This window comes from Ochotona curzoniae, unplaced genomic scaffold (genome assembly GCF_017591425.1).
Source record: "Ochotona curzoniae isolate NIBS_2020 unplaced genomic scaffold, NIBS_Ocur_1.0 scaffold_4701, whole genome shotgun sequence".
In the NCBI taxonomy this organism is placed as follows: Eukaryota; Metazoa; Chordata; class Mammalia; order Lagomorpha; family Ochotonidae; genus Ochotona; species Ochotona curzoniae.
The window spans coordinates 81,878,125-81,903,205 of record NW_024467122.1 but is presented as its reverse complement, the minus strand read 5'-3'; the positions used below and the strand labels follow the sequence as shown (position 1 = coordinate 81,903,205).

At 57.0% G+C, this 25,081-nt stretch overlaps 1 protein-coding gene across 1 annotated transcript in view; it reads left to right on the top strand.

Annotated features, from left to right (window-relative positions):
- Window positions 1-24,412, top strand: part of ARID3B (AT-rich interaction domain 3B) — a 36,232-nt gene extending 11,820 nt beyond the window's left edge. Inside the window, exons 3-9 of the mRNA XM_040968813.1 lie at window positions 10,746-10,817; window positions 10,931-11,003; window positions 19,782-19,965; window positions 20,468-20,742; window positions 20,823-21,077; window positions 21,507-21,605; window positions 22,822-24,412. Of these exons, the coding sequence (XP_040824747.1) occupies window positions 10,746-10,817; window positions 10,931-11,003; window positions 19,782-19,965; window positions 20,468-20,742; window positions 20,823-21,077; window positions 21,507-21,605; window positions 22,822-23,012 (1,149 nt within the window). The 3' untranslated portion in view covers window positions 23,013-24,412. The remainder of the gene's footprint in view (window positions 1-10,745; window positions 10,818-10,930; window positions 11,004-19,781; window positions 19,966-20,467; window positions 20,743-20,822; window positions 21,078-21,506; window positions 21,606-22,821) is intronic.
- The last annotated feature ends 669 nt before the right edge of the window (window positions 24,413-25,081 follow it).

The window sequence follows — 25,081 nt, the reverse complement described above, 5'->3', positions numbered from 1 at the left end:
GAGGATGGTGCTGCTTTGAGTCTCCCCTGTGGAAGTGTGGGGAGGCCTGCTGTTCTACCCTATGCCCCCCCCAGCCTGCTGTTTTCACAGCCTTGCTAGCGCGTGCTAGGTCTCCCTCGGGGGAGCGGGCGCTGCTGTCTTCTGCTTTGTTGTTGTTGAGTTGTTTCCCCACTGTCTGCTGGCCCATGCATGGCAGGCTCACAGCCTGGCAGAGGCGTGGGCAGCAGGGGATCGTGTGACAACAGCTGCTGGACTTGGGTACGACCTGGTGTGAGCACTGAAGAAAGTCCATGGCTGGGGCTGCTGGCCCCTTGCCACCAGGGACCAAACTTGAAACAAAAGAGGGACGTTTGCTTACTTTATAAAGTAATTGATGCTGAAAGTTTTTGGGAAAAGGGGTATTTTTATTTACTTATTAGATAGGCAAACTGATGGGAAGGGAGGAACAGAAAGATCTTCCAACTACTAGTTCATACCCCAAATTTGCTACAATGTCCAGGGTTGGGCTAGTCTGAAGCAAGGCGGCTGGAACTTCTTCCAGGTCTTCCACATGGGTGGCAGCTGCCCAGGCGCTTGGGCCATCGTGTGCTCCCCAGTCACGTTAACAAGCAGCTGGATTGGAAGCAGAGCAGCCAGAACTCAAACTGATGCTTATATGGAGTGCCATCATTGTGTGGTGGCTTGATCTACTACACCACAGGACAATGGAGGCTAGTCTGGGTCCTTGGGACTCCACACACATGAGAGACCTGGAAGAAGCTCCTGGCTCCTAGCTTCTGACCGACTGCTTCCAGCTATTGTGGCCATTTGTGGAGTGAACTAGAAGATTAAGATCTCTCTCTCTCATCCCACCCCCCCCTTTGTAATTCTATCAAATAATAATAATTAAGTAAAATGTTGTAGTCATCTTCCACTTTTTTTTATGATATATTTGTTTTTGTTGGAAAGGCAGTTTAACAGAGAGGAAGAATGAGAAAGATCCTCCATTTGCTGGTTTAACTCCACCAGTGACTACAGTAACTAGAACTGAGCTGATGTGAAGCCAGGAGCTTCTTCTGGGTCTCCCACACGGGTGCAGGGTCCCAAGGCTTTGGGCCGTCCTCCACTGCTTTCCCAGGCCACAGGCAGGGAGCTGGATGGGAAGTGGAGCAACTGAGACGTGAACCCGTGCCCATTTGCCTACCCGGTGCTTGCATGGAAAGGAGCCATCATCTTTGAACCTTCATCCTCTCCTTTTAAATTTTTTTTAAGATTTATTTATTTTTATTGCAAAGTCAGATATTCAGAGAAGAGGAGAGACAGAGAGGAAGATCTTCCATTTGTTGATTCACTCCCTAAGTGGCCACGGTGGCTGGAGCCGAGCCGATCCAAAGCCAGGAGCCCAGAGCCTCTTCTAGGTCTCCCATGTGGGTGCAGGGTCCCAAGGCTTTGGGGCCATCCTGGTAGGGAGCTGGATGGGAAGTGGGGCTGCTGGAATTAGAACTGGCATCCATATGGGATCCCAGCACATTCAAGATGCCGCTAGGCCACTGCACTAGGCCCCCTCCTCTCCTTTTAAAATGTAGTTTGAGGGAATGGCATTGTGATTCTGTGGGTTAATCCTGTTACCGTGCAGCTTGAGCTCCCGCTGCTCCACTTCTACTCCAGCTCTCTGGTAAAGAAGTGGAAGATGGTCTAGGAGCTTGAGTTCTTGCTCCCCAGCCGTGTGTGGGAGTACTCGGTGAGTATAGTGATCCTGGCTTTGGCATGTGCCTGCACTGGGCGTTATGGCCATTTGAGGAGTGAACTGGTATGTAGAGGATATATCCCCCTCTCTCTGTGTCATTCATTCTGACTGTGAAATAAACCTTTAAAAATAAAACGAGGGGGCTGACACTGTGGCACAGTTGATAAAGTTGTTGCCTGTGGCACCAGCATCCCATATGGGCACCAGCATCCCATATGGGCACCAGTTTGAGTCAAGGCTGCTCCAGTTCTGCTCTAGCTCCCTGCTTATGCACCTGGGAAAGCACTGGGAGATATGGCCAAAGTGCTCGGGCTCCTGGCTTTGGCCTGGCCCAATGCCAGGCATTGCAGACATTTGGGAAGTGAACCAGTAGATGGAGGGTATCTTTCTCTTACCCTGTCTTTCAAGTAAATATTTTTTTAAAAAGAATGCACAGTTTTAGAGAAGTTTGTTAACACTTTTGTGAAAGTTGGCCTCAACCAGTTTCCTGACTCTGGTCCGGCCTGTGTGTGTGTATATATCAGACTGCAGAGGCCTGGGAGGTGCTCAGGGCTGGCGGCAGGGAGCCACGGTGCTGCCAACAGAAGGGAGCTAGGCTCCCCATCTGATGCCCAGGCTTGAGCTTGGCCAGGGGCACCAGAGCTCCTGGTTCCGAGCCTTGCATCCGCTTTGTTCTTCCTTGTGGACACGGTGTTGGGTCTCTGCCTGGGGGGCAGGTGGGATGGCACCCTCGCCTCCCTCCCCCATCCTTTGGGTTCAGCGCCGTCAGCAAAGTGAGCGCTTGGCGCCTTTCCAGGCCACCGCCTTTGAATGGGTCTGTGTAGCAAGTGGGAGGTGGACAGGCTCTCTGGTTCCTGTTAAAGTTACCTGGCGGCGGAAGGTGTGCATCTGATAATTACAACCCTAGCGCTTCCGAGGCCTGAGCCGTTGAGTGCAAGGCAGTAATCCTGATCTTATCGCAAGGGTTTTGTAGTTCCGCAGCTGGCTTAGAACTGTAGCTCCGTTGCCTCCTGGGCTCATTCTCTCTGGACTGTCCGTAATCCTGCCCATTACCGCCTGGGATCAGTGAAACCTGTGGCAGGACAAAGAGCGTGTTTCTTTGTGCCGAACTGGCAATTGCACTAGCATCACCAACCACATCTTCCCAGGCAGGTGCACTATGTGTCGCCTTTACTGAGCCAGTGACCTGGCCACAGATAACTCGCCTATGTTCTACTTATTTAAAAACAAGAACAACAAAAAGGAACTAATGTACTCCGCCAGATACTTGAGCTTCAATGGGCTTGGGCTGCGCCCCTTCCCCCACCCCCGGAGCTGTGGTGGCTGCCTTGAGTTTGGCTCTTTGACCCCAGGGTGCATTGTCCTCTCACAGAGTCGGAAGGGACCCTGGGATCTTTGGATCTGTAAATCCAAGATCTGGACGCCTGGGCATTGGGATCTTCTGGGTGTCAGGGGCGCAGAGTAAAGAGGCACTGGCGGGCCTGGCCAGGATCCCATATGGGCGTCTGTTCTAATACCGGCAGCCCCACTTCCCATCCAGCTCCCTGCTTGTAGCCTGGGAAAGCAGTCAAGGATGGCCCAAAGCCTTGGGACCCTGCACCCGTGCGGGAGACCTGGAAGAGGTTTTGGGTTCGAGGCTTCGGATCAGCACAGCACCGGGTGTTGCGTTCACTTGGGGAGTGAATCATCGGACGGAAGATCTTTCTCTCCGTCTCTCCTCCTCTCCTCTCTCAAAGTATATCTGACTTTGTAATAAAAATAAGTAAAACTTTAAAAAAAGAGGCACTGGCTGAGCCCCACACTCTTGTCCCCAGGAAAGGGTTAACTGCCAACCAGGCCTGGAGTGAGGAATGGGAGCTAAAATTGCTTTGGACATCTGAGCTGGGCTTTAATAAGATATTGCAGGTGGTCAAGGAGTAATCCTAAAATAGCCTAGATCCTTAATTGCTTTTAAAGTCAGGCTCCCGCCTCTTTGGGCGGTGCAGCACTAAGGAATGTGGCCTGGCTCCTGGGATCCTGGAGGCGTGGTACCCGGCTGCTTTGGTGGGGGTGGGTTCTTGGGCTTTTTGCTCCTTCAAATGCCACCAGAAAGAATGAGCCCAGACAGCCTTTCTGGGTCAGGAGACCGTTTGCTGAATTCCCCTTTCCCGTTTCTCAGCGGAAGTGCACAGCCTGCTGCCAGCTGCAGGCACCTGGCTTCCTGCTCCATGCACAGCCCAGCTGCTTTCTGTCAGCCAGGGCGTCATCGCCTCACACGCCTCCTCCTCTTCTTCCCCCAATCCACTCACACCCTGGTTGCTCCGTGGTTTTCGACACCAATGCTAATGTGTGGGACGCTTAGCCCCTGGCCAGCTGCTGGCACAGAAGTTACCCGTAGCTTTGCTGGTCATCCTGAGGGCTCTGAAAGTGCACTTCATCAGATGGAGGAACAGAGCGCTCTCCTTTGTGAGCAGCCAAACCCTGCAGAGCTGTCAGCTGGGAGCGGGCCACTTCAGCACTGTCCCAGTGCAGAGGCTCACCAGGAGGTGAGGCAGGGAAGTGGCTGACGGGGCTTGATTCAGTAGTTAATCCAGGAGAGGTTGGCAGGTCTGTCTTGTGCTTATTTGGAAGAGAGGGAGAAGTTCTCCGCGGGCATTGAGAGAGATCTTTCATCCACTGGTTCAGTCCCCAAATGGCCAGTGTCTGGGGCTAGGCTAAGAGGAAGCCAGGAGCTTCATCCATGTGTCCCCATGGCTGCAGAGGCCCAAGCACACGGGCTGTCCTCTGCTGCTTTCCCAGGTTCACTAGCAGGGAGCCACTGACCCCCATGGGAGACGCTGGTGCTGCTGCACCCCAGCGCTGGCCCCGGCACCAGTTGTCCACACTCGGCACAGTCACATTGTCTGGTTGCTGTTACAGCCGTCCCTCCCCGTGTTAGATGTAAGCTCGACGGGGTTAGAGCCTCTCACCCGACGTTTTTCCTCCTCTGCGTGGCAGGTCATGATGTCCTGAGTCAGAGCCTGCACTGTCCCAGGAATGAGGAGTCTGGGTCAGTGTGTGTATGTGTGTGAGAGAGAGAGGGAGAGAGGGAGGGCGGTTAGTGTGTGTGTGGTGTCTGTCACGTGTTAGGAGTCTGTGTGCATGTGTGTGAGTACCTGTTTGTGTGTATATGACATATCAGGAATCGGATTCCCTCTGTGTGTGTCACATAACTAGGTCCATGTGTGTACTTGTATATGTGTGTGTGTGTAAGAGAGAAACAGGGGTCTGGTGTGTGTGTGAGAGAGAAGTTTAAGAGGCTGGGTCCATATGTGTACCTGGTGTATCTGTGTGTGTGTGACAGACATTTAGGAATCTGGGTCCATGTGTGTACCTGTGTGTGACGGAGGCTGGCTCCCTCTGTGTGTGGCATTGTCCCAACAGAAGTGGGTCTTGGGAGCACTGACTTAGTCATTTGTTTTTCAGGAAGTGTCCGTTGGCCCCCTCCCCTTCACAGTTCACAGTTTAAATTTCCTTCTGGAATTCAAGGCATTTCGCAGCCTGTTTCCATCCTAAGCACTCAGACTTACAGCCTCCCTGCCAAAACACGCCTTGTTTACCCCAGCTCCCTGCTCATTTACACTGTAAATCTCCCTCCACTGACTTGAGCTCCGCCCCCACGCTCCCCACCCCCACTGTTTTGCTGCCTTGCCCCACTCAATGCTCTGTGTGTCCAGCCTGTTTCCCAACTTGTGGTACCAGCTGCGGGGACCACGTCCAGGGGCGGCGGGGGGGAGGTTCCACGGCATGTCCGGTGCTCTCCCTGGGTCCTCAGGAGATCGGTGTGCTCTAAGGAAGTTGTCACCCAATCTTCGCTGCCTGGGCCAGCCCTGTCTTTTGTCCACACGGGGACATCCACACAGGTGGTCATCTGGAAGCGGGAAGCTACCTGCTCCTCTCTTGGGCATTGCCAAGCAAGGGACTGGCTAGTTCTTATCTCACCTTGGTTTTGCCCTTTCGGGGAGCTTTAGAGAAAAGGGCGAGTCTTGCCCCTCCTCCACAGGGCAGCCTTTTGGATCTTAAGATGTACTTACTTATTTGAAAGGCAATTACAGAGAAAGATCTTTCATCTGCTGTTCACTCCCCACATGGCCACAGTGACCCAGGGCCTGGGCCAGGCCAGGGACCAGGAGCTCCATCTGGGTCTCCCACGTGAATGGCAGGGGCCCAGGCTCTGTCTCCGGGGCGCTTCAGCAGGGAGCTAAATTGGAAGTGGAGTAGGCGGGGCCTCACATAGAGCAGCTGACCCCTCTGCACCTGGGCACTGGGTCCCCTTTCAGGGGTTCACAGGTCGTGGGCTTTTCACCGTCCTGTGGGCTTTCCCCCGTCCTGTGGGTCTCCTGGGTGCAGGTGAGGGACCAGCACCATTTCTCTTGGGAGTAGCTACCAAGGCAGAGCCAGGAGCTTCAGAGTGGAGCTCTGAGCGTGCAGGGTACCATGTGCTTCTTCTGGCCTTAGAGGTGTGGCTTCTCTCTCTGCCCCTTCTCCCCAGGGTGCTGTGGCTGCTCTGTGTTGAGGTGCTTATGGCAGTGCCCAGGTCATGCGAGGGCCACTTCTGATGAGGCCAGGAAGGTGAATCAAGGAGTGGGTGAGAGCCAGCAGGGCCAGAAGCAGGTGTCTGAGGCATCCTCACTGCTTTCCCTCTGCCTTGCTGATGTGGTGGGTGCTCTACTTCCTTACTGTCCCAGATAGCCTTCCTGCCTGTAGAATGACGCAGGCTCTGCCTCCTCTCCTTCCCCAGCTGCCACTCCCCACATTCTGCCAGGGCTTAAAGGCACAGCATCACGTCTTCCCTGGGAAAAAGCTTTTCTCTGTGACCAAGCAGCCAAAACTGGTCTTGTGTGGATATAGGACAGATTATTTCCCATTATAATCTCTGTGAGACCAGAGGTTAGCATCAGGCTCTGACAGAGGAGCGGGCCGGCCCTAAAGGAATGCTCAGGGCACTGCAGCCTCCTGGGGTGCACCCCAGGAGGCTGAATGACTCCCCTGCAGCTCAGATCTGCATGCAGCCTCAGCAGCAGCTGCCTAGAGACCAGGAAGTCTGAGGGACCTGAGGGAGTAGAAGGGAGCCACTTGCAGCAGTGAGGATGTAGAGGAATCATGGGGTTACAGGGGAGCCATGTCTGTCCCTCAGCAGGTTGACCTGGGTCTTCTGGAGCCGCTGTCCATCCCTGGTAGGGGATGGTTAGAACTCCCCACACCCTAGCTACAGAGTGCTGGGAGGCAGGGTCCCTGTAGAGCAACCCCAAGACCCAGCAGGAACTGTCGGGGACCCTTCTCTAGCTGCCCAGCTGAGCAGGGAAGGTTCGTTGTGGAACATCCCTGCCTTGGCATCTGACCGAAGAGGACAGGCCCCGCCAGGGCTCCCCACAGCCGACCGCTTCCCTCTGTGCTAGAGGTGACCATCCCATGGCCACCCTGCTCTGCTAGCTGGCCTGCCCCGGGCCTCCCACATGTGGGCAGGACATGGATTGAGAGGACCCAGACCTGCAGCCCTCTTCTCCAGGGGTTCTTCCTCTGTTCCTGCTCTTGGTGTGTATTCTCACACCAGCCTGTTCCTTTCCAGTTTTCACCTCCACACCGCCCCCCTCGCCTGCCCCACGAGGCTCTGGGTGTGGAGGCTGGCCTCTCCTCCCAGCTAAGTGCTACATCACGTGAGTGATCAGAGTGCCCAGAGGTTAGTGTAATTGTAATGAACAAAAGACACATCTCCTATCTCTTGGCGCCTTCCAGCTTCCCATATCTGGCCTAGTGTGGAGGCAAGATCCTCAGGAAACAGCTCACCTACCAGATGCAGGGCACCGCTCTGCTGCACCCCCCCATAAGTGCCTCTCAGCTGTGGGGCTCCCACTAAGTGTCCAGCAGGAGCTCCCTGTCCTGCCCAGTGTGGCTGACCTCACGGGCATCATTCCTCCTAGCTGCATGCGCCAGTTGCAGTAGATGACACCAGGTTTCTGGTTGGATGGTTGCCATGTGGAACTTGAGCTTTTGCCTTTCTTGTTTGTGTTTTAAATGCTGTCCTTCCCACTTGGCCATAGGCTCCCCTGAACTGAAGGTGCATGTGCTGTCACCACCCCTGCCACCCTGGGCCTGACTCTGACTCTCTTCAGATAGCATTGGCCAGATGCAGCTGGCGTGTGGCTGTTTCCTCTCACCTTCTCCCTTGGCCTTACCTTGCTACGTGCCAAATGGCTGCTATCAGAAAGTGGAGCGTGTCCCAGGCCATGTGGAGCAGGGGAAGTAAAATACAGCTGAGGGAACAAGCCTCAGGCACTTGTTCATGGCTGGAAGCTGAGAGCGACTGCAGCTGGGCCAGGTGCAGCTGGGCCTCGGAAGGCGGTCCTCCAAAGACTCAGAAACCTCTGCTCGCAGCCGCACGTGCCCCTCCCCGCCGCTTGCTGGGTGGCAGCTATGGTCCTGGGGAGAAACGAGAGTGTGGCTGGGAAGAGTCAGGGTGAGTGCAGCTCTGGGCTCTTGAGATCTGCCCATCCCTACATGGCATGGCATTGTTCAAGGTGCCAGTTAGCTAAGATAGCCTGGCTTTCTGTGCCAGATGGCATTGCGATGTGGGTCTAGAGCAAGAAGACAAACCTCCAGAGCTGACATGATGGCTCAGTGGTTAAATTCTCACCTTGCACGCACTGGGATTTCATACTGACAGTTCATATCTTGGCTGCTCCACTTTCCTTTCAGCTTCCTGCTTGTGGCCTGGGATAACGGAAGAGGGTGGGCCAAAGCCTTGGGACCCTGCCACCCGCATTGGAGATCTGAAGAAGCCCCTAGCTCCTAGGGTCAGATCAGCTCAGGTCCAGCTGTTGTGGCCACTGGGGGAGTGAACAAGTGTATGGGAGATCTTCATCTCCTCTCTAAATCTGCTTTTGCAATAAGAAGAAATAAATCAGAAGACACACCTCCCAGTCCCAGTTTTCCGGGTGTGGGTGAAGAGCTTTGCAGGGTGGCTGTCCGAGCAAGGGGCGGGCGCTGCTCCGGATCCATGGGTGCCACCTGCCGAAGGAAGGGGAGGCTGCCCGCAGGAGTGCCTCACCTGGAGCCTGGGAGTTACCTGAGGGGAGGAAGGGAAGAAGTGGTTCAGAGAACTCAGGGGCCTTGTTGGCCCTCTGTGTCTTTCTGGCTTTCTGTTTCTCTAACAAAAATGAGGGGAGGCTGTGCCTTAGGGACAGTCTCAGGCTGTGCCAAGATCATCGCACCCAGGAGGCACTGTCACGGTTGCTGGGTGTAGGGCTTTGGATGGCGAGGTGAGGCTTCAGATTGTGGGCCCTGGCCCCTTTATCCCCCACTAAAAAAGTGTTGTAGGAGGTAGGCTAAATACTAGGTACTCAGTACTCGGCTATGCCACCTGGTGATGGCTTCCAAGAACCCTGCTGTGGTGAGCAGGGTCTGGCAAAAATGAGCCTGTGTGCTGCTCCAGGATCATCAAGTTCAAGTGGCACTACGTCACCCCAGCAAACCTGACTCCCTCTTACTTGGGAACCGTGATAGCAAAATATAAAGCCAGTATGTGGCATAGCAGCTAAAGCTACCACCTGCAGTGCTGACATCCCTTATTGTTCAGCAGTTCAAGTCCCAGTGATCTAGTTCCAATCCAGTTCTCTGCTAATGCTGGTAAGGAAAAGCCGTGGAGGATGGCGTGTCTGCTCGGGCCCCTGGACCCATGTTGCAGAACCAGATGAAGCCCCTGGCCATTGTGACCATTTGAGGAGTGAACCAGCACGTGCAAGACCTCTCTCTCTGTAGCTTTTTCAAATTTTTTTTAAAAATAAATTCAAGTTAAAAACAATGAAAAAATATTGTCTAAGGGTGGGCCTGGCTTGACAGGTGGAAGCAACCTGCCAGTGTAAGTGTGTGCTGGAGGATGGAGTCGGTTAGGTTGAGGTAGGCTTCAACGCATGATGTGTACACAGGAACCTGGGCTGGGGGTGGGCCCGGTGAGGGTTACTGGTGCTCACTGACTGGGCTGCAATTCCACTGATACACATGAAGGCTGAGTGTGTGGTGGGCAGGGTTGGGCTGGGCCGTAGCGTTCATTGGTTTGTGTAAAAGGGCAGGAGATAGATCTGATCCAGCAATTGCAACTACCAGTGTGTGCATTGGCTGACAGAATGAACCAGACCCTTTACTGGCAGGCACACACAGGAGTCAGTACTGCAATCACATCAGACGAGCTTTCTTTGAGGATCCCCCCAGCTAAACCGCTGGACTCAGAACTCCAGCCATAGGGAGAGTGGCAAGACCTGTGGTCTGGCTGAGGAGGCCGTGTGTCAGATGCGGACGGAGGCCTCCTCAGTGGCTTAGAGCAGTGGACGGCATACCCAGGTGCCCGTGGAAGGTATGGGAGCACACTGGGCTCTGCAGAGGACTTTTGGTACCATAGCAGAGGAGGGAAAGTACAAATTGGTCAACTACCCCAGCCAAGCATTGACAACAAATATTTGAGTGAATGGAAATTGGGGGGTGTGCTGTGGCAGCAAGTGGCCCTGGGAAGGATTTCCTCATCCTCAGATCGGCGAGATCCACAGCGTCTCACAGCTGTCGAAAGCACTTGAGCAGAACTCTCAGAACATGCTCCACCTAGGGGAGCCTGGGGTGGCATCGGGTGGCCGTTCCCCGTCGCTGGCTACTGAGGGGGTTGTGGGGCTGGGTGCAGCTTCTCTTTATTGCTTCCCCTCCCCCAGATGTAAGTGGAAGAGAGGGAAAAGTTGGAAACAGCGGTCTCACCCAGGTTCCCCTACTCTTGCCCTTCCCAACCCGATCAACTGTGTAAACAGCAGTGAAAAGAAATTTTAAAAATAATAAATTAATTAAAGCACAAAAAAAGAAGAGCCACCGTCCCCCGTAAGAGGCAGAGGTAGTGAGGGGTGTGCTGTGGCGTGCCCCACCCCATGTGGCTGTTGGGCGCCTTCATTGCCCCAGCAGCAGCCTTACTCACTGCCTGCTCCTCCTGTGCCCGTCTCAGCGTGTGCTTTGTTCTCTTTTTCAGAACGGCGGCTTGGCCTGGAGCGACGATGCGGATGGAGGCCGGGGAAGAGAGATCTCCAGGGACTTTGCCAAGGTCTGTGGGCATTGCATCCTCGGTGATGGGGAAGAGAGCGGGAGTGGCCGGGGTGTTCCTGGGGTGAGGGCCTCACGCCGAGGTGGCCTGACCCACCCGCTTCCTTCTTGCAGCTGTATGAACTGGACAGTGACCCTGAGAGGAGGGAGTTCCTGGATGACCTCTTCGTCTTCATGCAGAAGAGGGGTGAGTGCGCATGCCTGGGCGCCCTGTGAGGACGAGAGGCCTGCCCCGCAGAGAGGGTGCTCATCCAGTCCCCAGGAACAGATCAGAACTGAAGGGCTGGCAGGGTGGGCTCTGGCAAGAGATGCGTGGACTGATGAGCCACACTTGACCCCACCTGACCGGCTAATTGGCTGGTCTATGGAGACCAAATTCAGATGGATGCCTGGTGTCTGAGCCTGCAGCTGCTGGGGCCGGGGGCGGGAGCCGGGCCCCCCAAGAGTCCAGGAAAGTAGAGGCAGCTTTTCTCATGCACACTGGCTGGCAGCTTTGGCTCTCACCAACTTGGTTTATGGATTCAAACACTTCCAACCACAGAATACGCACCCCTGCTCATCAGCGCACCTTCAAATCCTCTGCCATCCATCTTGTTGCCTTCTTGCTTCCTGCATCCCCCCAGAAGCCATCTGCACTTGGACCATGGTGGGACTGACCCGGAGCTCAACGATTCCATTTCCCAGCTTTCTCTCCCAGCACAGCCACCTCCCCTACACCCCACAGTGCCCACATCCTTGCTGGTGGCTGCTGATTAGCTTAGAAAGGCAGTGAGAGTTTGGCGTCAGGGTCTCCGTTCTCAAGCCTGGGAAGCAGCTGAGTGGCCCCACACTCCCAGGTCTACCTGAGAGGAGACACCCAAGCACGGCCTTCCCTCCCTCTTAGTTAGGTGCAGGCTCTGCAAGCTGTAGGAGCTGGTGCACGCCCCATGCCCAGGCGCAGCCATTCCCCAGGAACCCCAGCCTAGAACGGCCTGTGCCTCATTCCCTCTGTCATTGTTCTCTTTCAAGAAGGCTTTTTTTATTATTTTTTTTTGAAGATTTATTTTTATTATTTTTTTATTGGAAAGGCGGAGAGACAGAGAGGAAGATCCTCCGTCTGATGATTCACTCCCCAAGTGAGCACAACGGCCGATGCCATGCCGGTCCGAAGCCAGGAGACTCTTCCGGGTCTCCCACACGGGTGCAGGGTCCCAAAGCTTTGGGCCGTCCTCTACTGCTTTCCTGGGCCACAGGCAGGGAGCTGGAAGGGAAGCGGGGCTGCCGGGATAGAACCTGCGCCCATATGGGATCCCGGGCATGCAAGGCGAGGACCTTAACCACTTGTGCCACCGCGCCGGGCCCCCAAGAAGGCTTTTTTCTTTTTTTCTTTTTTAAGGAGAGTGGAAGTGAGATCTGGGTGACCAGGGGTGAAGATATGGGATGATGTGTTAACTACAGGGACTGGTGGCACTCCTGCCTTCAGTGAAGCCACCTTGGAGCCTGTCAGTCTCAGTGTCCCTGTGTGTCCCCAGGCAGGAGCCTGGGACTCCAGTGGCGTCCGCATGGGGCTGTTGAGGTCCTGAGGAAACCTTGGGGCACTTGGGTCAGGCATCTCCAGGGGACAGGAATGATCCAACGGCTTTGAGAGGGCCTCTCAGCCCAGGGGCCACACCATGCTGCCCTTGTGGCTGGACCTCCCCAGGCAGCCCCCTCCTGACTGCCAGCCATTGTAAATGCTTCGTGGGGACAAGAGTCCCCTCACACCTACCCCAGCCCCCATCTCTCAGACTGGCTTACCTGCCCCACCTCCAAGCAGCCTGTGCCTCCTGCTGGAACTGGAATGTGAAGGTTAGGGTGCTGGGCCCCACCTTGAGCTGCACTGCGAAAATATACTAGCTGGGGGGGAAGGGGGGTTGTGTTCGCCTGTTGTTGAAGGCGAGTTATGGGCTTTCAGGGAACTCGCTATGGCTCACTGTGTGCTTGGGCAAGAGCCAGGGGACTGAGACCCGAAGACAATGGGGTCGCCTTTAAGTTCATGGTGATCTGCCTCCTGGAAAACACTGAGTGGCTGCAGAGGGAAGACTGGGAACAGACTACACCTCGCGGCATGCAGGCAGTCTGGGCAAGGGTGTTCAGGGGGCAGATGCGTTCCCAGGGCCTGTGAACAGCCTGAACCGGAGCCAGCCTCCCAGGAGCCACGCGAGGGGCGGGGCCCTGCTGCGAGCAGAGGAAACGGTTGGCCCCGGGGAGGAGAGCTAGCCCAGCAGGCAGCCCAGGGACTGAATGAGTGCAGCTGCAGGTGATAAAACTGTAACTCGACACTCCTGCTTGTGAACCGCTTTGCGGCCTGACTGTCCAGCTGGGCCGGCACCTTGCTTTCTGGGCTGAGCACTCTGCGGCCCTGGAGCAGGGTGGGCGGGGTGGGGCCGCAGCTGCTGCCTGCCTCCTGCGGAGCTGATGGGCCGGCTCAGTGGGAGTTAGTGTACCTGAAGGTTCCCTTAGCTACACCTCCTGCTCCTGCTGGGCCTCCACGCCGCTGGTTGGGCAGTCAGTTGCTCCTTGGCTGACTGAAAACGAATTAAAACAAATTCTTTGCAGAATATTTCTCTAGAAATAAAGACGTTCCTGCCAGATCCTGGCGGCCCTTTGGCAAAATACAGTTACTTGCCAAAAGCAAGTAACAGTTCTGAACAAGCCCTCCTGGTGGGTCAGCTTGCCCTGGGCTGTCCCAGGAAGCCTGCTGGCTTGCCCGAGATGTCCCTGTGGCTATTGCTGGAGCGGGAGAGGCCTGAGGGCTGGTGGGTCTGGTGAGGAAGGCTGGGTAGGAGCCATCCCATTTTTACTTCATCCTCCAGGGCTGAGGCAGCATGAAGGCAGGGCCCTGTGCGGGCCTAGGTCAGTGATCCCAGCCCACTGGCCTCCTGGCACCCAGGTCAGTGCGCCTCCTGCACCTCTTGTACCACCTTGAGACACGTGCGCTTGGCACCAGCAACCCCGCTGCTACTTCTGGCTCAGCAGGCGACCTCGTCTGCGGCAGCGCCCACATCTCCAGGGTCCTGGTGGGAAGGTGTTGTTACAGCCTGTGCCTCAGTAAGGGCACTGGAGCCAGCTCCCCAGGGCGGGAGGTGCTCCGAGAATGCCCAGACGGGCGAGGGCTGCCCCTTCTGGGCCCTGTGAGACATTCTGTGAGGGCCTCACTCCCACCTGCCTCCTGTCCCTGCAGTTAGCTTCAAGGCTGCAGTTGATCTTGCTGTTTCACAAAGGCGTGGGCATGTGGAGGATTTGGTGGAGAGCAGGCCTTGCTCTGAGGGCTCCTCCACCCTGGCTGCTGGTCGAGGCCCTCGCTCATGTGTTCTGCGCACGTGCAGCACATGGCCTGGGCCCAGGGCACCCGGCCTGATGACTGGAGTATGTGTTGTGTCAGCTAAACAAGTTTTGGCATTCCATTTTCTCACCCTGTGTTTTTTATTGGAAAGGTAAATATATGAAGAGAAAGACCGAGAGAAAGATCTTCCATCCTCTGGTTCACTCCCCAAGTGCTGGCAAAGGCCAGGGCTGAGCTGCTTCGATCCTGGGAACTAAGAGCTTCTTCCGGATTTTCCACGTGGGTGCAGGGTCCCAAGGCTTTGGGCTGTCCCTGCTGCTTTCCTAGGTCACAGGCAGGGAGCTGGATGGGAAGTGGAGCAGCCAGGGTATGAATTGGCGCGCATATGGGATCCCGGTGCATGCAAGGCAAGGATTTAGCCACTAGGCTATTGCACCAGGGTTCTCATTTTCTAAAAGGCAGAATTAGAGAAAAGAGGACATGGCTTTTCCTGCTTTTAGGATCATCCCATGCACATTGTAGGGCCCCGCTTCTCGCCAAGTCCCAGCCCACGCGCCTCCTGGTGCCTGGGCCAGTGCATCTCTCCACCTCTTGCACCACCTTGAGAGGTGTGTAAGACCAGTGCTGTGGCATAGTGTGTTAAGCTGCTGCCTGTAACACCAGCATCCTGCATGAGTGCCAGTTTGAGTCTCAGCTAGCATATTCCCAATCCAGTTCCCTCCCCACTTTCCTTTTTAATGCTTGTTTGTGAAGTTTTATTTATTGGGCTAGACACAATGGCTCAGTGGCTAAATCCTCACCTTGCAAGTAACAGGCATCCATATGGGCACCAGTTAATGTCCTGAGACTGGGAAAGTAGTGGAGGAATACTCAAAGCCTTGGACGCCTGCACTCTTGTGGGAAACCCAGAAGAGGCTCCTGGCTTCTAATCAGCTCAGCTTCCAGCCATTGTGGTCATTTGAGAGGTGAACGAGCTGGTGGAAGATCTCGCTCCCTGTCTCTCCTCTTTGTAAGTCTGCCTTTCCAATAACAATAAATAAATCTGTTTAAAAAGAATACAATTACGGATTGATATTTGAAAGGCAGATCTCAGAAGAAAGAGTGCTTCTGTCTGCCACACCGCCCCTAGTTTTTTCCATCCTTAGCAGTCCTGACTCTGTTAATTTCCACAGCCTGGGGACGGGAGGGGAGCCTGGTTTTTGAAAGGTGTAGTTAGTTTGGGTGGTGCGATTTCATCATTAAAGTTAGCCTCTTCTTTAGAATCTTTGAAACTTGCAGCACATGCCAGCATGAAGTTGTTGATAGGTTTGTCTCTTTCCCGAAGTGAGCTGACAGTGAAATCATCCCAGCTGGGGGAGGGGAGAACCTGGCCCCTCACACCCACACCTATCCGCAGGCTGGTGATCCTAGCAGCGGACAGCTGTATCCAGTGCTGGTGTCCCAGAGGTGGGCTCGGCAGGGTGGAGGTGGGCTGGCAGGGCGTCTGGCTGCGGGGTTGGCTCTCCGAAGGCAGCTCCCCTGAGAGAGGTCGTCCTACCAGCCCGTGTAACAGAGTGCCGAGTCACTGCTTCCTGGCTTTCTCTGCCTGACTTCTGCCTCTCTGGCCTCACCACGCACAGCCTGGCCGATGGGGCTGCCCGGCCTGTTTGCAAACCTGAGTCAGATTGAACCTCCCTTGTGAAGGAGCTTGTCGTGGGGCTGGAGCCATTGTGCTATGCACCCCTCCCTGGATGGCCTCACACCCCTTGGCCCTGGGTTGGAGGGGACACCTGCCCAGTGACCCAGTGGCAGGGCAGGCCACGCCATGGAGCTTTACAGAAAGAGGTGGCCCCAGGCGTAGTGATGGCAGAGCCTCGCCTCGCACCTGCTGTGGTCCTGCCCTAAAGCTGAGGAATGAACAAGCCTAAGACTTCGGAATGACTCCCAGGTTATAGAGCAAGCAGAACTCACCCTGGTGCACGCTTCCTGCTGGCGGCCCGACTGCGGTGAATAAGTCCTGGAAAATCAGTACCTACTATGTGTGTTCTGGGGAGTGGGGCCAGGGTTGCAGTCAATATTCACCTCCCTGGCACACTCCCAGTCAAGCACGGGGCTCGCTGGCCAGCCCTCCTGACAGGCTATGGAAATGATTAATGATCTTTCTCAAAGCCATGAAAAAGCAACAAGGATCCCCAGCTGGGCCGTGCCCTGGCTCTGGGGTCCCTGCCCCAGTGACTCCTGGTCTTGCCTGCCCCCGCTGCAACACGCTGCACTGTCCCGTCCCGTCTGTCCTTAGAGCTAGAAGATGCCCCTCCCCTTCTGCCCAAGCAGGCAGAGGGAAGCCAGATGCTCTGGCCAGTGGGCAGCTCTCGTGCTGCTAGGTCATCTTTGGAGTGCTGGGGCCAGCGTCCAGGGCCCCTCCCAGCAACAAGGGTTAATGCCCTGGAGTCCGGAGGCCTCTCAGGCTCCTGGCCCTCATAAAAGCCTTTTACATCCTACATCCGCCCTCCTCCCGGCTGCCTGGGGCAGCCTTGGCTGAAATCTGATAAGGGACCTCTTTGTTGTAACTGTCAGCCTCCAGCCTTGAGGAGGGAACTGGAGACCAGTGGCATTTCTTGGGGTGCAGATAAGGCCCTGGATTGCTGTCAGAGAGCCCATGATTAATTACCCTCAGTTCCAGCTCTGGCCCTGACAGCAGTGACTGACAGGCTCCAGGCTCCCTGGGGCAGGGCTAGTGGAGCAGCCTGCGGCTCTGCAGGTGCCTCTAGGGCCTCCTACCAGGAAGATGCTTTGCACTTGACCCTCATGGGGTAGAGGACCCCCAGGAGCAGCCCCCTGCTGGCCCTTTCTCCCATGCCAGACCTAGTGGTCCCCCATCTAAGCCACAGTGATTGCCTGCCCTTTCAGGTTTTGATCCATGAGACTTAGATCCAGGAGCTTCCTTCTCCAGAGTGGGGAAACTGAGGTCCAAGGTCCCTGGCATCATGAGTGGGTCCTAATGCAGTGCACGTGGTGAACTGCTGACGTGGTCTTACCTGTGGCCTTACCTCATAGTATCTGTGTACACTGGATGGTGTAAGGTAGCCTCGACTGCTGTGGAGCTGGCCTCCAGGAGAGCCTGGCAGCCTTACCAAGTCCCCCTGGCCACAGTTCCCTACCGTGAAGTAACACAAGACTGCAGGGTGGGCTGGTCTGCAGGGCAGGGCTTCGCAGGCCACCCCAGGGTTTCTCGCAGCAAGGCTGGCTGGTTAGGCTGCATCACCTGGACTTAAGGCCACTTCATCCTGTGTTTGCCCAGATCCTGGGGACTCTGCATCTCCCTTCCTGTGAGCAAGCTTCATGAAACATCTGTGCCTGGGGCTGTGTGGCCATCAGAGACCGTGGCCATCAGAGGCCATGGCCCTGGCTTAACCTTGAATCCTATAGGTCCCACCAAGCCCATCCTGGGACCTTGCGAGCGGAGAAGGAGCCCCTCACCAAAACACGTGTGGGTGAGCAGGGGCCGCACAGAAAATGCTAGGTGCCCCATTGTCTTTTTTTCTGTTACAAAAAACATAAATACATCCAAATTCCCTTCCTCCCCCTACTCTCCCAACAAGTAGAGGATGCAAGAGGGAGGTGAGGGGGAGGAAAGCAAATGCAGAGGAAGTGACAGTGGAGAGGGAGAGGAGAAAGGGGCACTTGGGATATTTGAGATGCCGCATGCTGGGGGCCAGACTGTGGTGCCGCAGTTAAACTGGTGCTTGAGCTGGCATCCCATATCACAGTGGCCAGTTCAAGTCCTGGCTGCTCCACTTTCAATCCAGCTCCCTGCTCATGTGCCTCAGAAAGCAACAGAGGATGGCCCAAGTACCCTCGGTGTTATAGCCATTCATGAGTGAGACAGTGCATGGCTTTTCAGATAAATTAATTTTTAAACGTATTTATTTTCATTGTAAGATCGATTTACAGAGAGAAGGAGAAACAAAGAGATCTTCCATCTACTGTTTCACTCCCCAGATGGTCACAGCGGGCTAGAGCCAAACCAGTCTGAAGCCAGGAGCTTCCTCCCAGTTTCTAGAGCAGCCGGGACGTGAACTGGGACCCAGGTGGGGTGTTGGCACTTGCAGGGAGAGGATTAACCTGTGAGCCACCATGCCAGCCCCCTGATAAATCTTTTTAAAAAAGAACTTTTTTGTATGTGATCTTGTGAGTGCTAGGGAATGTGTGCCTCACGTAAGATGTAGGTTTTTGTTTTGCTGAGAGAGAACAAGAATGCCTTCATCTGCTTTTCATTTCCCGTGCCAGCCCTGACAGTGCTGGCCCAGGCTGAGGCAACACCAGGAGCTCCATGCAGGGCACCCACGTGGCTGGCAGGGACCCAAGCACCTGCTGCCAGCAAGGTGCTCATCGGTAGGAAGCGTTGCTGGGACGGAGACCCAGGCATCCCCAGTGGCACCTCAGCCTCCAGGTCATTCACCTGTCCACTGTGTAGGGTTTCTAACAAGGAGGCAGGTGATGGGGTGATGCATCATTGCCACAACACAGTCCAGCAGCGGTGTGCAGGTCATGTGGAGTGGAAAGAAGCTTTGGGTGGAGTGTACCAAGGTTTAGCCCCTGCATGAACACTCTGGCTTGATGGGGAGCAGGCCCCAAGTATAAGAATGTTCAGGAAGCTTCTGGAATGTGAGCTTGGCAAGACCTGTTTGGGGGGTGGGGCCTGTAAGTAGTTCTCGCTGAGGCTGTGAGCATGCCCGAGTGGGCAAGCCTGAGCTTGCCCTGGCCGCTTTGTCCTTGACCCTCTCAGGACCAAGGTCTTGGAGTTCGGCAGCAGCACTTAGCAAGAGGGCCTGGTCCTGTCATGGGGCTCCCACATATCCCTGCTCCCGGGAGGGGCTTCCTCCTTGTCAGTGCCAGGTCCTTGTGGCTTTTATTATCCTGCAGAAGTATTGCTGGAGGTGAGGGAGGGAGAGAGGAGCAGAGACTGCACCCTGGCCTGTTGGAGCTGGTCTGGGGCCCGGGGCAGCTCTGGAGAGCTCCAGGAGATGAGGCAGGGAGGGACAGGCAGGCAGAGCTGTGGCGGGCGTACAGTAAAAGGATCTTGCCATCAAAGGGCAAGCAGTCTTGGCCCTGCCATGAACAGTGACCCTTCCCTGCGGAATTCTCCCCTCTGACCCCAGGATCATTAATCCCGGGGCTGCCAAATGACAGTCATCCATCAGGCCTGGACGGCAGGGCCCCTCCCACCCTGTCCCCTGGTGCTCGTTAGCGGCCCTTCCTGCTTGGTGCCAGGTTTCCTAATCAAGTCGGTAGCTCCCCTCACTTCCCCTCGGGCCAGGGAGCGGAAGCCACTGTGCCCCTCCTCCCTCTGAGCGCTGCAAGAGGAGGGGCCCAACCCAAAGCTCACCTCCCAGGCAGGGCCTCCCTCCCAGCTGGCTGGCAGGGGGTGGCTACTGAATGAAATCTGAAGGCACCAGAGGAGTCTTAAGTTGCTCAGCTGAAATTATACTGTCAGGCGGGAAAAAAAAAAAACACCAGAAACCTTTGAAATTGTCAAGGCCAACCCTGTTACTCGAATATGGGACAGCGGAACCAGGGAGGCCGAGGACTAAGCGGACCTGCCTGCTTCCTGGCTCCCAGGGCTGCCCTGAGCCTGCCCCAGGGAGGTGACACAGCTCTGCTGTCTCCCCCTGGTGATCGCAGGGACCCCCATCAACCGGATCCCCATCATGGCCAAGCAGACGCTGGACCTGTACATGCTGTACAAGCTGGTGACGGAGAAGGGCGGCCTGGTGGAGATCATCAACAAGAAGATCTGGAGGGAGATCACCAAGGGCCTGAACCTGCCCACCTCCATCACCAGCGCCGCCTTCACCCTCAGGACCCAGTGAGTGGCCCGTGCTGGGTGGGCTCTCTTCCCACCCCCCGGCCCCGCATTCTCCAGAATTAAGTGTGAAGTTCAGTCATTGAGCCCAAGGCCACCGCAGCCAGTGAGTGATGGGCTTAGACTTGGGCCTGGCCTGTGGCTCCTGGCCACTCTGGGCTGTCGCCCAGTAGAGGTCCTGGAGGACTGCAGGTGGTCTGGCCCCACTGGGAGGGTGAACTGTTCTTGTCACTGCTTGATTAAATTATGGGGGGCTGGGGGAACCGAAGCCAGGAAACACAGCTCCTCCAACTGCCTGGCTCTGTGGGGCCAGAAAATCAAGGAGCCGGAGAAAGCTCACACCCGTGTGGGCCTCACGCCTTCAGGGCTACTGTGTTAACCCATTCACTCCCTCAGTGAGCGGGACCGGTGACCTGAAGGGGGCTGCCTCGGAGGCCCCTCGTGTTGCACTGCACAGGCTCCTGGGCTGCGCGTGCTGACGGTGCCCGTGCCTCGTCCCCTGCAGGTATATGAAGTACCTCTACGCCTACGAGTGTGAGAAGAAAGCCCTGAGCTCCCCGGCCGAGCTCCAGGCAGCCATCGACGGCAACCGCAGGGAAGGCCGGCGGCCCAGCTACAGCTCCCCGCTCTTCAGCTACTCGCCTTCGGCCGCTGCTGCTTCCACCGGAGCCCCTGCCCTCCTCACCCCACCCAAGATCCGCTTTCCCCTCCTTGGGCTTGGCTCCAGTGGCGGTTCTGGTGCCAGCGCACGGGGGGCCATGGCCAGCACGCTCAGGAAAGGTGCGTGGGGCCTTGTCTCGCACCGGGTCTTGGGGCAGGCAGGTATGTGGGGCACTGGTCCAGCTCCCATTCCTCTCCAGGTGACGCAGCCGTGGGGACAGCAGCACCTGTGCCAAATCGCCTGACTGTGCCCGGAGCCTTGGCAGCCCAGGGGGCCGGCCCTCGCACAGCCACACTGGAGCAGCTACGGGAGCGGCTGGGCTCGGGGGAGCCCTCCGAGAAGAAGGCTGCGAGGCTCTCAGAGGAGGAGCAGCGCCTGGTGCAGCAGGCCTTCCAGCGTGGCTGCCTGGGTGCGGCACGGCCGCTGCCCGTGAGGATCCGGATCAACGGCAGGGGTGAGGGCTGCACCCCTGCCCCACGGCCCACATGGCTTGGTCAGGAGCCTTGGCCTCCAAGAAGGCAGGTGGTCACTCTGGGAGGTGGCTAGAGGCCTAGAGACAGCCACCCGCCCCTCACTTCAACCCAGGGGCTCACCAGAGACCCACACTTGGAAGGGACAGGCGCCACCCCAGCGCCCTTGGTCCATGTCTGTTTCCCTGCTTGCTCTTGCCCTTGGCTTGAAGCCTCCACTCCTACCCTGGGAAGAGCAGAGGGAAGCTGGTTCCAGCAGGCCGTGCAGGGCCACGTGTCCTGGGCCTGGACAGAGAACCCTGTGTGCCCGCTGCCCAGCCCTGTCTCCTCAGGGTCCTGGCAGGGCGGGACCCAGCAGAGGGGAGGGAGGCTCTGCACAGCCTTGACCACAGCTGTATCCCCCGTGTCTGCAGAAGACAGAACTGAGGCCTCGGCTGCCGCGCTGAACCTGACCGCCAGCAGCATTGGGAGCATCCACATGTCCGTGGACATCGATGGCACCACCTACGCAGGTGAGGCCTTGGAGCTGGGCAGGTAGGCAGAAGCCACCAGCTCCCTGGCACCTGGCGCCCAGTGCAGGGGTCACTCAGTCGGAGGCTGTGAGGTCAGTGCTGCCTGTAATCCGCGTGGAGCCAGCAGTGGCCACCCTCCCAAGCGTGTGCCGTCACACAGGGTCCAGGCTGTGGGGTCAGTGGTCTTGCCATCTTGTGGTCGTCTCTGCCTGGTTAGCAACAGTGCTCGGTGTAGACCCTTGCCAGGTTCCTGCAAGACCTTTGGGGTGCCTTGTCCCTGAGCCCCTGCCTTCCCCCTCCCCCAGTGCTTGAGGCCCCTCTGAACTGGGGGTCCGTGCCCCAGAGGCCTGGGGATGTCATCTGTGTTCAGAATGGATGCAGATGTTCTTACTGTTGTGCATTTTTCCAATTTTTAAGGTTTATTTTTAATTTAAAAGGCAGTTACAGAAAGGAAAAGACAGAATGTCTATGTTCTGGGTCACTCCTGGAGTGGCCACCGTGGCTGGGGCTGAGCCAGGTGCAGGCCGGGAGCCTTGGCCTCCATCCTGTTTTCTGCCATGGGCGGCAGGGTGCTGTGTCCACAGCAGAGCAGCTCGGGGATGTAGGCGCCTGAGCGGGTGGCTTAGCCAGCTGGGCTAGGACGCAAGACCCCTGGTTTGCATCTCTCAGTCCCTGCTTGGCTTACTCAGTGAATGCAGAGGGCTGCCCATGTCTGTGGGCACCGCTGTCCTCCACAGGCTCCCGCTCCACCACTCTTGGGCTGAGTCTTGCCGCAGCAGTGAAGCCCGGGGGGGGGGGGGGTGTGAGCAGGGGCTGCAGGCCGCCTACCGTCTGGGGTGCCCTGTGGCTGTGCCTTCCATCAGGGCACACCTCTGTCCTGGGGACTGTGGTGGGGCCTGGGACACACGCCTGTCCCTCGTATTGCAGAGCTGGAGTGCGGCAGCATTCACAGGAGGTGCCTGAGGAGGTGGGCTTGTTCCTGTGCTGTGTGAGCCAAGCGGGGTAGATGAGGGTTGTGGAGAGCACAGGAGAGGAAGAGGAGGGGGAAAGGAGCTAGTTACCTGCTCTCCCTACCCTCTGCCCACAGTGGCAGGCCCCTCATGTCCTGGGCGCCTGGCACTCTGGTACCCCCTGTGCCTGTGGTTTTTCTGACCTGGGTACCCACAGAGCAGGGCGGGGCACTGACTGCCAGGACTGAGCCACCGTATCCCCACAGGTGTGCTGTTCGCCCAGAAGCCCATGGTACACCTCCTCGCCGGCGCCGCAGCCCAGGGCGGCAGCAGCAGCAGTGCCAGCAGCGCCAGTGGCACCAGTGGCGGTGGCGGAAGCAGCTCGCACTGCTCGCCCAGCCCTACCTCTTCACGGGGCACGCCCAGCACCGAGCCCTCCACCAGCTGGTCGGTGTGAAGCGGCCGGCTGGCCTGCCATCCTGCCGTGCCCTGCCCTGCCCACAGGAGTGGAGGGAGCCCATGCACAGTTTACCTCATCTCACGGGGCCGCGTCCCACACGTCGGCCCCCATCAGGTCCTGCTGTACTCTGGGGGCCCGGAAAGGGGCGGGGCGGCGTGGTCCAATCAGGGATTGTCCTGGGGAAGTGGACGGGGTCTGTGGACGGCCACCTTCCTCCTGGGCACAGTGTAGCGACAATCTGTAAGCCGACTCTGGCGGCCTCCATTCCCTTCCCTTTTAATTTATTTTCCTCCCGCCTTCTGCCGTGACCAGGGCCACTGGTCTCCTGGCTTAGTCCCCAGGAGGGAGCCCCCCCCTTGCCTGCTGCCGGGTCCCCAGGTGGGGAGCTCTCTCATGAGTCTGGAATCAGTCCTAAGGGACCTGAGCCCCCCTCCTAATGGTCCCAGCGAGGAGCCCCCCACCCCGGGTCCCCTGTGGCCCCGCCCTGCCCCCGCTGGCCGGTGCCCCCACTCCCAGGCCCCAGCCTACTGAGGCTGTGGGGCTCATCGAAATACCTCAGATTTGTAATTGTCGTTTGATTCTGCAGGAAGTATTTGCAGCTCTGATACCTTTTTTTATATGTGTTTTGCTGATTTTTGAGGTTTTTTTTTTTTTAATTGTTGTTGTTCTCCTTGTTGTCGTCTTCGTTGTTGTGGCACCAAAGAAAGGCAACCAGATCACCCCAGAAGCCAGCTGGGTGCTTGCCGGCCCAGCCCCCCGGCCTCTTCCCGGCAATGGCAGCAGGCAGGGGCCACTCAGGGATTGCTGCAGCCGGGAGCAGGGTGGTCCCTGGGGGATCAGGGCGGCTGGTGGGCCTGCCTCGGGGTTCCTCCCCCAGCCGCCGTAGCCGCATCCCTCCCTCTACACTCACGCGCCGTCACTGGCACCCACGCCAGTGTCAGTGGCACACGTGCACACGAACACATGTGACTGCATGCCCACATGAACACAGGCCCCGGCCACTGCGGCTGACCCTCCTCTGGCCATGGGAGCCTCGCCCTTCTGGGCACTCTTGGAGGTGACACAAACATTTGGCCAGTGTGTCTTTCTCAGGAGTTTGTCGCAGGGTGTGGAGCCTCTGATTCTCAGAGCTTCTCTCCTGCCTTAGGCCGCCTGTCCGGCCTAGCCCTCTGAGCCTGACAGTGGGGTGCCTTTGGGGGCCACAGGAGAGGAGCCCTGCCCCCCTCCTACCCACCTTTCATGTGTGGTACCAGGACCATGTGACAGTACAGGGGAGCCCCAGGCAGCGAGGCCATACCTCAGCCGCCCTGCAGCTAGTGTCCATGTGTGTGGTGGTAGTTTTCTATCTTCCATGTTCTCGAATGTTTATATTTCAATAAACCTCTACCTCTTGACACAGGCCTGTCTCAGTTCCCTCTGCTCCCAGGGCACAGCGGGGTAGGGTCTGAGGGGAGAGACCCAAACTGCCAGAGCCTGAAGCTTCCCACTGTGGCCCAACTGGGCTGGGCAGGTGGCAGCCGGAGCAGCTCCCACAGGTGGCCTTAGAGCCTCAAGCAGCGTGTCAGCTGGGAGTCCGAGGGGAGCGTGGTGGGGGCGGAGGGACACCCCGGAGCCCCACAGGCCAGTGTTTGGAGGGATCTAGCCTGGAGCTGGGAGTCGCTGGGTGTGAGGCCCCAGGACTCCACCAGGGGTGCTGGGCGTTGGTAACTCGGGCATAGCCTGGAGAAATGCACACGTCGCTGACCCCAAGTGGGCTGGAAGGGGCCCCTCCTGCTGGGCACTGAGGAGGAAGGGATGTGGAAGGCAGGTTCTTTGCTGCCTCCTCCTGGCTTTTACTTTAGATTTACTTGTTTATATTTGAAAGGCAGATTTTTAGAGAAAGCAGAAACAGAGACAGTCTTCCATCCACTGGTTCACTCCCCAAGTGACCACAAGGATCAGAGCTGAGCCTGGTCTGCCACGCGGGTGCAGGGTCCCAAGACTTTGAGCCATCCTCTACTGCTTTCCCAGGCCACAAGCAGGGAGCTAGATGGGAAGTGGAACATCTAACACACGATTCAATGCCT